The 13,420-nt window shown below is 43.0% G+C and overlaps 1 protein-coding gene across 2 annotated transcripts in view; it reads right to left on the bottom strand.

Annotated features, from left to right (window-relative positions):
• Nucleotides 1-3,278, bottom strand: part of prex2 (phosphatidylinositol-3,4,5-trisphosphate-dependent Rac exchange factor 2) — a 66,900-nt gene extending 63,622 nt beyond the window's left edge. For both annotated transcript variants that reach the window (XM_072699564.1, XM_072699565.1), the window contains exon 1: nucleotides 2,938-3,278. In XM_072699564.1, the coding sequence (XP_072555665.1) occupies nucleotides 2,938-3,063 (126 nt within the window). In that variant the 5' untranslated portion in view covers nucleotides 3,064-3,278. The remainder of the gene's footprint in view (nucleotides 1-2,937) is intronic.
• Between the last annotated feature and the right edge of the window lie 10,142 nt (nucleotides 3,279-13,420).

The following is a 13,420-nucleotide window of genomic DNA, read 5'->3' as shown; positions in this document are numbered from 1 at the left end:
GCAGAGCATGACACCACACCCAGTTCAGTTCAGTGCTGAAAACAGCAGCCAAGATATATTTCCCACAAGGAGCCGTTTAGGAAATATTACAACATTCTCCCGGATTCTACGATACAACTGAGATATTAATGTGAAATATGAATTTCCGACCACCTACCAGCACAATGTAAAAGATTGCATAAGATGTCACAGACCACAGGGCTGGACAAGCCAACAGAGCAAGGATCCAGATGTTCTCACGCCATAGTGGAGTTTAACAGTCTGACAGACCAGCTTCTCTAACCCACTGTAACCCCACCCCCTGCACAACGGGAGGAGTGAAACCTCTGCACCCATTCAGACAGTACCTACTGGGATACCATTGTTCCCTTTCTTCCTAACCCCTAAGGAATTCACCCAACAGGAAATACAATGTCCATCATCCAAGATGCCCAATGTCCTTCACCTCAGAGCCCCTTAGCCTTCTGCTTCTGGCCCATCCAGGTCCCATCACACCCAAGAGCGACACAAATGTACAGGTCCCATTGTGGGTGTCAATGGCGGTACGATTAAGCAGATGAACGTGTGGGGTTACACCAGAGCACAAAGCCTACTAACCTTCACAGTGCACGGTGTCAAGAGGAACAGAAAATTCTGGCTGAAAGTCTAACCCCAACTGTGAGACATCAAGAGGAACAGCAAACTCTGAGAGTCTCTAACTAACTCTGAGACATCAAAAGGAACAGCAAACTCTGAGAGTCTCTAACCAACTCTGAGACATCAAAAGGAACAGCAAACTCTGAGAGTCTATAACTAACTCTGAGACATCAAGAGGAACAGCAAACTCTGAGAGTCTCTAACTAACTCTGAGACATCAAAAGGAACAGCAAACTCTGAGAGTCTATAACCAACTCTGAGACATCAAGAGGAACAGCAAACTCTGAGAGTCTATAACCAACTCTGAGACATCAAGAGGAACAGCAAACTCTGAGAGTCTATAACTAACTCTGAGACATCAAGAGGAACAGTAAACTCTGAGAGTCTATAACTAACTCTGAGACATCAAGAGGAACAGCAAACTCTGAGTCTCTAACTAACTCTGAGACATCAAAAGGAACAGCAAACTCTGAGAGTCTCTAACTAACTCTGAGACATCAAAAGGAACAGCAAACTCTGAGAGTCTCTAACTAACTCTGAGACATCAAAAGGAACAGCAAACTCTGAGAGTCTATAACCAACTCTGAGACATCAAAAGGAACAACAAACTCTGAGAGTCTATAACTAACTCTGAGACATCAAGAGGAACAGCAAACTCTGAGAGTCTCTAACTAACTTTGAGACATCAAAAGGAACAGCAAACTCTGAGAGTCTATAACCAACTCTGAGATGTCAAGCAGAACAGTAAATAGAGATTCTCTAATCAAATCTGAGGTGTCAAAAGGAACAGCAAACTCAGAGAGAAAGTCTCTAACCAACTCTGAGACGTGTAAACTTGACAATGAGCCTTCCAACCATAAATACAGAATAACCTAAGCAGGTTATGCCAAATTCTCTGCCATCTTTAATTTAATGAAAATTAAACACACTTGTTATTGATTTCCATATTTATCTGGCAGGAGACTTATTGTTCTGCAGACAACCTCAGGCGGGAGGCGAAGCTGCAAAAGCCGGACCCACAAATGAGGTCCAAGTGTTAACGAGCCATTCATCTGAATATGGACACGTCTCTAAAGCACAACAATGTCACCATTATAAGTGTCTGTGGTCAGGAATACCGGGATGGAGGGGAATGGAATGCAGCCACACAAGGGCTTTGGGAATTTAGCTCCCAAACGACATGTAACTCGGCTCGCTCGATCTGACTTCCCACCGACGTTCCCATAGTATTCGGAAAGCACAGGGGAAGCCATTTAAAGTACACAAAGGCTATCGCAGCCATCTGCTTACTGGCAAAATCCTCTGGGGCCACCTCTATGTGGCTCTGTATGGGCACCGTCAAAAGGAGAAACCCCCTTGCTGGGACATGGGACATTCATTTCATATATACAACAAAGTGAAACAATCAAATCAGAGATGGCCATTAATATAATAGTGTAAACTAATTACATTACCTGTAGTTCTGGTTACAGACTGATAATTCCTCACTTGCCCACCATTTTGTCACCAGCCCATTAAATACTGTGTTATACTATGAAGTTTTCATGACTGCTTCTCTAAAGCCTGACATTTAAGGGACCTGAATGCCAGGTCAAACAGTCTTAGTTTTGCTCCTGCCTGCACAATGTGGAACCCAACATTAAACATTCATTTAGCTAGAGTCATTCACATTAGAGGGAAGGGTCATAAGGTATGCGGGATTTGAGCCCATAACCCTTTTATTGTTAGCACAACACCCTACTTCTCGAGCTACAGAAGCTTCTCTTCTGTCAAGCCGGATCATCATCGTTGTCATTAGTGATAACCGTCTTTGTGTTAACTAACCTCACTAACCAACAGCAGCGCCCACTCTCTTCTGGATGCAGGGAGACCTAAGTAACAGAGTCTATGACCAGCAAATGTTTTTAACTTTCCTAAAGCGATGTTTCTATCAACGCAAATGCATGAGTGAGAAGCTGAAGAGCGCTTTTCCAATCTGCAAAAGCCGGGGGTCAGCAGAGAAAGGCGCCCGAGCTGAGCAGCCCCATCCGGATCCAGGACCGTATGATGGACCTTTACGCATTCCTGGCGCGTCAGTTTTAACCGAGGACGCTCGTTTCATTCAACCATCAGCTCCCTCCAAGCATTTATAATGCTTTTGTTTTTATGACGTTTTCGCGTTAATCTGTCTGATTTAACCGTGAAAGCCGCTTGGGCACGGATCCGCAGTATCGGCACGATGATTCTACCTGCCCTGTCAGTGATCATTAGAGTTAATGTTATGTGCCGATGTGTGACGATCGAAGCCCAGCTGAGACTTACCGAGAGGAACTCCAGCGTGCCCACGTAGTCTCGTTCGGTACCGAGCAGCTCCCGCAGTACGCAGACCCGCAGGCGCAGCTGCCTGTCGGTGTCCCGGCCGCCGTCCGCGCGCTCCTCCTCCGTCATCCTCCGTGCTCCTCTCTGCTGCTCCCTTAAACTTCCCAGAGTGAGCAAAGCGGCGCAAATCCGGGCAAACTACATGGCAGGTTCCCCAGGTCAGAAATTGCACAGAGAAAACCGCAAAAGTGAAATAAAATCGTTAAATACGCCGAGTATAAAGCGCAGCGGCGACCAGCCCGCGACTTGGAGAGTGAAGGGGACTGGAGCCGGGACGCTGAGTCCATGTGACGGACAGGAGCCCTGGTCCGGCCCCCCGCCGCCCCACTCAGGACATGGAATGGGACGGGGGGGCATCCGCTCACAGCTTCCTCCCAACAAAAAGCATCCTACTAAGTTACATACATATAAACAGAGTTCCAATGCACTAAATGATTGCTGTTGCTGTGCGTTTCAGTTTAAACGACGATTATATTTTATCTTTATAATATCAGTTTATACCGCAATTATAAACATACTGTATTTGTATATACATATTTTATATACAATTTGTGTTCACTTTTTTGATTTTTCGAAATTTCTTTTCAAAGTCTGTTTCAGGTTTTGGGTGATTTAAATATGTCTTTTTACTATAGGCCTACGCTATAGAAATATATTTCGGTTGTAAATTAATTCGTAATGCAGGGGTAATACCAGTAGACACTGATCGGTGATCAAGAAAACTAACTTAGACAAGCTGACTTCATATCGGAATTAACATTTTTCTACATGAAGAATACATCCATATGTATCCATCGCCGCATCCAGAATCACAGAGACTCATGTCCTGTATAAATGAATTGTGTTACATTACATAGGCCTATAATATGCGCTCAGTGCTCACTTCATTAGGTATACAGCCACCTTCATGGGATTTTCATGCACTACAGTATCTAGAGTTTACATAGAATGGTGTGTGGAACAAAAAACATCCAGTCAATGGCATTTCTGTGGCCGGAAACACCTTGTTAATGAGAGAGGTCATATGAGAATGGTCAGACTCGTTACAGCTAACAGGAAGGCCAAAAATAACTGCTCAGAACTACAGTAGTGTGTGGTAAGGCATCTCTGAACACACAACTCGTCTCCTTGTGGTTCTGGAGATAAAATGCATCTGATACTACATAGGGGTCCCTTAGAAGGTGACCACTGGGTGAAATGTTAATTGTTTCACGCCCCCTATATCAAATTGAATGTGAGAAATTTGATCAGAATAACACCGTTCATTTTCAGTCATCAAAAATTCTACATTATGATATAGCGTGAATTTCGTGATAAATAGTGCCCTCTAGTGTTCAATCTTAACATTACAGTCAGCTGTGTCAGAACATTACCTGTAGCGAACTCCTACTGCTAGTGACGATCTCCATCATAGAAAGCAGGGACCTCCTTCAGTGGCCAGAAATCAGCGTGTCTACTCCGGTAGCAAAATTATCATTATATTACTCTAAGGACGGGACTATCTATTGAATGGCATAAAAAAATCTAATAAATCTAGCTGATTTGAATCAGTTTGACTGATTAATTCAGACAGAGTAGAACCACTGTACGGCACTGTAACCTCAGAATCTGCACGTTCTCTCTGTATTGTGCAGGATCGTGTGTTTGTGCTCAGAAATGGACTGTCACGGTGTCCTGGGTGTCCCAACTTTGTACCCTGAACTTCCTGGGATGGAGTCCAGTGCACTGAATATCCAGTGGGAACATGTATTGATTGTTTGTGCACGTTGTATCTAAGTTTGCCCACTTATGGATAACTGTAAAGCATTTCCCATTTTAAATGTGAGGCTATTGCGCGGAGTGGTGTGTGGCTTGGTAGATCTGACCTCTGCCTGCGCTTGGAGGGCCTCTGGCTGAAGCCCTGGCCTCAGCAGAATAGTGACACCTGAAATGCTCCGGGGCTGCAGTGGCTGAGCTTGCACTCAGACCCCGAACGTCATTCTCAACTGTACGTGTGTGTGCGTGTGTGTGTGCGAGCGGGTATACCTATCCTTATGGGGACACAATGTCCCCAGAACGTGATAAATATCCATTTTTTTTTATAAAAATCGGTGACTAAAAATGCAAAAATTCTTGTATTTTGATAGGTTACTTATGGTTATGGTTAGGGCAGGGTAGGGGTTAAGGTTGTCATAGTTAGCGTTAGCATTTTTCCCATTGAAATGAATGAGTGGTCCCCATAAGGATATGTTTACCTTACATGCGCGTGCGCGTATGTGTGTATCTGTCTGTGTTTGTGTGGATTATGTCTATATTACATTGTGGGGACCAAATATTCTCCACAATGTAATAAAAACCAGCTATGTTGATGTTGAGGGTACGATATCTCAGGTACCCACGAAGATCTGTGAATGAAATCAAAAAACTAAAAATGCCAAAAGTCTCGTGTTTTGTTTGGTTCATTCCGGTTAAGGTTAGGGCTGGGTAGTGGTTAACATTGTCATTGTTGGGATTAAGGTTTTGCCCACAGAAATGTATGGATGGTCCCCACCAAGATATGAGTACAGGTACGTCTGTGTATGTGTGTGTGTCTGTGTGTGAGAGAGAGTCTTAAAAAGAAGAGAATGAGGGACAAACGGAGCAATTCCAATTAACCCATGCTAACAAAGCACCGTTTCATTTTGTGTTGCCTTTTCTAACACGGCTAACTTGACTTGTGTCTGGCCAATCAGTGAAAGCTCAGCCTAGTCACACTTGTACCAAAACTGGCTCCTTGACAGACATACACTTATATCTATATCTGCCTCACCCTTAAAAAGCATCTAACAAATAACTAAATGTAAATGCACTCCATTACAATAAGGCGAGTAAGCCGGAAGTAGCGTAATGTATAAGTCGGAAGCCAGTGCGGAAGCCAGCCCCATTCAGTCACTATGGATCATTACCTCCACAGCCCGCTGTGATTCCCCAGAGGAGCTGCTGGCCAAATAAATTTGTACCAGAGTTTGTCTGCATGATGCAGCCTCTCAGGACCAGCACCACATAAATACATCGGTGCTCCAGCTGTGTTTAAGGTCACTGTGCTACTGCCTCTCTCTGTCTCCACACTAATTACGCAAATGAATCCGGAAACAGCATCTATCTTCTCCTCGCATTTCTAGTACAGGGTCACCTGGAACAATCAGACACTTCATTAGAATCGTATTTCAGACAATCTGCAGTAAGGTTCCTGGTCTCAGCATGTTCACATCAAGCATCAGGGTGGTCTTCAATAGCCCTTATTCCTCAGATAACTGCCTCAACAAAAATATTCAAAAGTGAGACTGAGTTCAAATTATATTTTTAGCTCTTAAAAAAATTACCGAGATCTTAATAGTGACCTAACTGGCTACAGCCTTGTGTGTAAGGAAAGGCAAGTTAATTTATATAGCACATTATCATACACAGAGGTCATTCAACGTGCTTTACAGAAATTAAAGATGAATACAAGAATAAAAGTAAAAAGCATTTTTAAAAACAGTAAAATACACAGAAGTCCACAACGGAATATAATAAAACAAACAAACAAACAAAAAAACACTAGCGTAGTGACTAGCGGACTGGTTTTCTCCACCTGCCGTTGATCAGTCAGAAATGGAATTTAAAAGAACTAAAAGACAAGAAACATGTCTAGCTTACAGCGCCCCATGACGCTGCACTGCACGTGCGGCTGGAAGGTTGGTAAGCGAACAGGCAGGTAAGCGCGCCGCACTACCTGCGAGGACATTCTTTGGCAATAGGTGGCAGTGTTGCTGAGCTAGTTAAACCTACTCGCGTATTCACTCACTCAGTCGCGTATTCGCTGCACCCATATTCCTACTACAGCACCCGTTAGCACCTACGTATTGATAAATCACATACAGACACGTGAACCGAGCAGAACACTTTAAAAAATCGCTTGCTGATTCAGAGCTATGTGGTGTGTATTAATTTGCTTGACTTCTCTTCAGACCGTGGTGGGGATTGCAGCCCCCCAGGACTTCAGCTGAGACCCACCGCTCCTGAGGGTTTTGCCCGCCGTAATGCCTCACGATGATCAGATGCAGAGAATGAAGACGATATTTAATGTAGGTGTTTGAGATATAAAAGGTCCATGTGCTTCAGGCACTGAGCCTAATGGCTTCTAAATGAACAAGTTAGTTTTGTTTACAGACACTTGAAATCAGTCATGGGTCGTTTAGCAATTACTTAATGAATGAGTGTGCGGTAAATTCATCAGGGATGGATTATTGCTAATTTAAATCGTTTTATTTGGGTGAAACTGGATCTGTGTACAATCTTGGCACAAGTGTTTAAACATCTGTAATCAGATTCACATCAGACTTGTGCAATATCAAGCATAATAACGATTTGATTTCAGCAAAAACATTTTTGAAATTATCCATCAGATGTCAACAATAATCTGACACTGCAAAATCACACTTAATCTCACATGACAACAGCCCATCTTTTTACGTGTTGCTAAAATGAATTAAATCAAAAGTGTAATGAATTAAATTTACAGTTCACTCAATTTTGAAAAAATAAAGACGTGACACAGTCAGAATTCTCATTGTCAGCTGGAGACTGGAGCTTTGTGGCCCTTCGGCATAGTCTAACGGGTAAAACCCCCTGTATCCCCCCGGCAGGGGCGCCGTAAGGGGGAGGAAAGCTAGGACGATTCCAAGGGCCCCTGAGTGACAGGGGCCCTAAAAAATTAGGAAAATAACTGGATTGGTTTGGACTGGGGGGCCTAATATGATATGCTTTCATGGGGCCCAAAATCTCTAGCGGCGCCCCTGCCCCCCAGATAGAGCTTTTAGATTGCTGGTCTTTGTGTTAGACCTCTGCTCTGCCGGTGTAGACCACCTGTACGAGCTGACTCTAACTGTACGGAAATTGTTATCGATCTGAAGAGAAGTCAAGCCAATTAATACACACCACATAGCCCTACATCAGCAAGCGGCTTTTTAAAGTGTTCGGTTCGGTTCATGTGCCTCCGTGTGTAAAATCTATATGTAGGTTCTAATGGGTGGTGTAGCAGGAATATGGGTGCAGTTTGAAAGCCGCCTCCGACCCAGAGAATAACTGCATGAAGCCAGAAAGGGCCTGGTTTTCAGCTTTATATTCTCTTTCAATCATCATAAATTAAAAATAAATTACATGAAGTTCAAAAGAAGGAGGATAAAATGATGGTAACATTTTATAATACTGGTCAACAAATAAGCATATATTAATAAATGAACTAATGCCACAGTAACCATGAGTTAATGCATTTATTAACAATGTACACATCAGGAAGTCTTGAAGCATGCACCTTAACACCCCATGAAGTCATGAATACAATGAATACAAGATTAAGCATTACTAAATGTCTTTCTTACCTACTAACACATTTCTGACCAAAATAATTAATTAATTAGTAATTAATATAATATTGTCTATTGCTCTATTGTTTTACCATAAAAATAAATAATTATTCTGAACAACAGAAAATAGTTCTAAACAAACACTTACCTTTAATAACATACATGGTTCTCTCCGTGTTGCAGAAAAACAGGACTAGTAAGACAATGATTCTGCTCATATGACCTTGCTTGAGTAAACATTTACACTAAAACCATGCTGTCAGATGAGAGACCCACTGGCTCGAACCTTCAAAGGTGTCAATGCAAAGGTGCGGCATGCTGCCTGAGAACCTGATTTCAGAAGGACATGGGCTCAGATCAAAAAAGCTCAAATCTGAGCAGATGTGTGAGTTACTGCACAGAAAAAAAGGGTTAAAACGCATCTTAAGTGAGAAAGCAACTAACAGCTATACTCAGGCACCTCCTGCCTTCAAGATGGACTCTACATTTATAAAACCAAAAAGAAACTTCTCAGAAAAACACTACAATAAATATTTGCTATGGTCTGACAAGCCTGTTTAATCAACATCCCGGGGGGGCCACCAGAGGATGGGGCTGTCTGCTCCTCTGAATTAGAAACATCTCGCTCCATGTGTTTGTTCCCTGGTGTTTGGAGCCAGACTCCTTCATCCATCATCCCTTCCAGTGGCTTTAATCTGCTAATTGATAGCAGTGAGCCCTGTGAGGTCATGCCGTGACATGTGACCCCGAACTGTCCTGTCTGGCTCTCTGTAACCCTGTAAAAACCTTTATTTGTCAGACTGCTTCAGGAGGAATGTCCTTAATGATGCTGCAGCAAGATGAACTGGAGCTTTTCTACTTGCTTTGATTTGTTAGTAATTCAGAAATCTGCTCTGATGAAAGACCGACTACAGCAGCTATAGAGATTCCGGAGAAGCATCTGGGTACAGACACTGCAGGTTATGGACACTATGTGGTACAGACAGAGCAGGGTATTGACACTGAGGGCTACAGACACAGAGGGACAGATACTGTGGGGTACAGACACTGTGGGATACAGACTCTGTGGAGTACAGACCATGACGGCTACAGTCACAGGGGTACAGACACTGTGGAGTACAGACACTGTGTGGTACAGACACTGTGGAGTACAGACACAGGGGTACAGACACTGTGGGGTAAAGACACTGTGGAGTACAGACACTGTGTGGTACAGACACCGTGGAGTACAGACACAGGGGTACAGATCCTGTGGAGTACAGACACAGGGGTACAGACACTGCGGAGTACAGACACAGGGGTACAGATACTGCGGAGTACAGACACAGGAGTACAGACACAGGGGTACAGATCCTGTGGAGTACAGACACAGGGGTACAGACACTGTGGAGTACAGACACAGGGGTACAGACACTGCGGAGTACAGACACAGGGGTACAGATCCTGTGGAATACAGATGCTATTGGGCACACTTACATTTCTCAGAACATTAACTACACACATTACACACTCCGACTAAAGCCTTCTCTATAGGGATGCATTAGAGATCATCTTGCAGAAGACCAGACCCACAGAAACCTGAAATGATTGCCAGGGTCTTCCGATTAGGCCCCACCAGTGCTCTGACTATTTCTCCAGTGTTGGGAGCAGCACTGGCACACTGGCATCCCAGCCAGGTTCTTCTTAGTCCATGTTGGCCATCCAACAAGACAGCTTCAGTTCACAGCCATCGTCCAGGCTGTCCTGGCAACCGGGGACTGTGTTTATGAAGGAAATTTTCACTTCTCCGCAAACTGGGAATGGGCAGGAATCAAGGCAGCATGAATGTCTGCTATGTTCCCCGAGTGCAGGAGAGCAGGGACGCCCCGGAGGGTCTTGTTTCGCACTCTGATATAATGTCTTTCTGTCAGATAAGTCTTGAAATGCTGTATTCAGTGCTACTGGCATCCTGTCCTGGGTGTAACCCAGCCCTGTGCCCTATGCTGCTTCCCCCCCCCCCCAGGATAAGCGATGTGAAGGTGTTTGGGGGTGGGGGGTGTAGTCAGGGTTCTGAGAATTAATCATTTGGCTGTTTCTGTACATAAGCACACAAGAAATGACCCTGCCCGAAATTTGAACGTAAATCTTTGGTACAGTATTACATTCATTACGGTAAAGTATTTTTTTTACCCAGACTGCTGTTCCTGGTTACTTTGATGTCAGTGTTTTTCTATTGCTAGTTAATCACTGCTGAATTGGTCTATTCATGGTATATGTATTGGTACATGTATATTGCACAGTATTATTATTTATTACTCAGCACATAGCATTTTTATGGAAATTCAAATTTATCTGCATATTTACTAAAGTAACTTAATTCAAATCATTGCTTAAGGGTTTAACCCTTAGATTTTTGATTCAGCAAAGACCCACGTTACTGAACAGCCCTACCTTGTCTGTACTACTGAGAATGACACTGGCTGTTTACTTTAAAGAAGTATACTGACCAATAACACGCAGACAACAGAAGGGTTTACTTGAGCAAGCCCATACCCCAAATGACGAATCGGGGACAGCTTTTGTTATTAGTCTGTGCACGATGTTAAGACCATTTCGATGCTAAGATCAAGGTCAACACATTCTGGGAGGGGGGGGGGGGGGGGGGGGGGGGTCGGCAGACAGAAAGTCTGTGGCTAATAAATGTAGAATATCATAAAAATGAATCATTAATAAATTCATGCATATAAGGCCAAAGCCAGACAAATAAATTGCTCATTAGCTGTAATATTATGATAATGACGGTATGTACAGTATAGGACTGCATTGTCCTACAGGACTCCTGAACATGGAGTTAAAAGAGTAGATGATTTTCTGTGTCACACTCACTTATGTGGAGTCATGGATTGCTTGGGAAGGTTTCCAGTTCAGACAGACCTTGGTGCTGGACTTTAACAGGCTGTGCAGCACCTGAACGTAGCGTGGTGGCTAAGCAAACAGGCTTATCCAGCTTCAGCAGAGCAGAAGGACAAGCTGCACAAGGGTCTTCAGGAAAACAGTGCAGGTCAGAAATGTCGATTTCTTTGAATGACAATGTCACCGAATGAAAGACGTTATAACAGAGTAACTGTGATGAGTCATGTGATGCTGTCATGGAAATGGCATCCCATCGAATAAGCATCTGCAGTCTGGGTGCAGTGCTATATTAGACCCATCGATGGACTTTGGCTTGGTCTTAGTCACAGCTTATACCTAGCCTTTAGCAAGCAAGTCCATTCTTTTCTGTTTTCAATAATGTTAGCATGCCCGGGGGGGGGGGGTCTGGGGGGGGGGGGGTTGGACAGCTAGTTGACTGTGGTTCCCCAGAAGTTTTTTTCTCCCTATTTGGGAATTTTTGGTTCCTCTCTTCTGTTGCCATCTGCTTTCTTTCTTTAATTTCTTTGTCTTTTCTTTTCCCTGTTTTGTATTACTCTCTCTAATGATGTTGTAATGTATCAACACACCCATGTAAAGCTCCTTGAGGGGATTCTGTTGTGAAAGGCACTATATTAAAGTTAATTGAATTGAATTTAATTGAATTGAATTTAATTTATTAATTATAAATCCTTCTGTTCTTTTATTCTGGTGGCAGTGTACAGCCATGGCCAAAAGTTTTGAAAATGACACAAATATGAAAATGAAATGAACTTAATCCCAAAAAACGCATTTCCACTGCATTCAGCCCTGCCACAAAAGCACCTGCTGATATGGATGTCCTGGTATCAAGAAGGGCAGCAAAGAAGCCACTTCTCTCCAAGAAAAACACCAGGGACAGACTGATATTCTGCAAAAGGTACAGGGATTGGACTGCTGAGGACTGGGGTAAAGTCATTTTCTCTTATGAATCCCCTTTCCAATTGTTTGGGGAAATTGTTCAGAGAAGAAAAGCTGAACACTGCCATCAGTAATGCTATGCCAGTGTCAGTCCTGTGTCATGCCAACAGTAAAGCATCCTGAGACCATTCATGTGTGGGGTTGCTTCTCCTGCTAAGGGTGTGGGCTCACTCACAATTATGCCTAAATTTTGCCTTCCACAGCCAGGAATAAAGAATGGTACCAAAACATCATCTGAGAGCAACTTCTACCAACCACAAAAAAACAGTTTGATGACAATGCCTTTTCCAGCACGACAGAGCACTGTGCCATAAGGCAAAAGTGATAACATGGATGGGCAGGAAACTCCCCATTAATCCCACTGAGAACTTGTGGTCCATCCTCAGGAGGCGGATGGACAAACAAAAACCCACAAATTCTGACAAACTCCAAGCACTGATTATGCAAGAATTGGCTGCCATCAGTCAGGATTTGGCCCAGAAGTTGATTGACAGCATGCCACGGCGAATTGCAGAGGTCTTGAAAAAGAAGGGCCAACACTGCAAATATTGACTCTTTGCATAAACTTAATGTAATTGTTAATAAAAGACTTTGACACTAATGAAATACTTGTAATTATACTTCAGTATACCATAGAAACATCTGACAAAAAGATCTACAAGCACTGAAGCAGCAAATTTTTTGAAAACCAATACTTGTGTCATTCTCAAAACTTTGGCCATGACTATAGACTAGGCTGTACAGGGCTGCAGAAGAACAATTTGTCTAAATAAACGAGAAACGCACTACTATGTGCACTGCTCTCGAAAATGGAAAATATGTAAGCAAAGCTTATCAATAAAATCGGACGTCCGCCTAACGTTGTGAATGAAACGTTACCTAGCGGACCAAAATCGGACGTCCAAAAACGTCACGGTGACGTCGCTTGTTAGCTGGGATGCACTTTGAATACCTTCATAATGCATAATAATGGTCAGCATAACAATTAAGGATGTTTTGTGCTGCATTATGAAGTTAGCCTATTTATAGTGTGTTATACATGAAACCTTCATAGAGCATTCATATTACGCATGACTATAATGTGTTATGCCTTTTTATGAATAGTTATAGCCTTCATTATAATGCTTTATGAATGTATTATAGTGCATTATGAAGGTATGTGTAATGCAATATGACGACTGCTTTACGTAAAAAGTTACCAATAATTTTTT

Source organism: Paramormyrops kingsleyae, chromosome 15 (genome assembly GCF_048594095.1).
Source record: "Paramormyrops kingsleyae isolate MSU_618 chromosome 15, PKINGS_0.4, whole genome shotgun sequence".
Lineage (NCBI taxonomy): Eukaryota > Metazoa > Chordata > Actinopteri > Osteoglossiformes > Mormyridae > Paramormyrops > Paramormyrops kingsleyae.
This window is presented reverse-complemented; position numbering and strand designations above follow the sequence as displayed.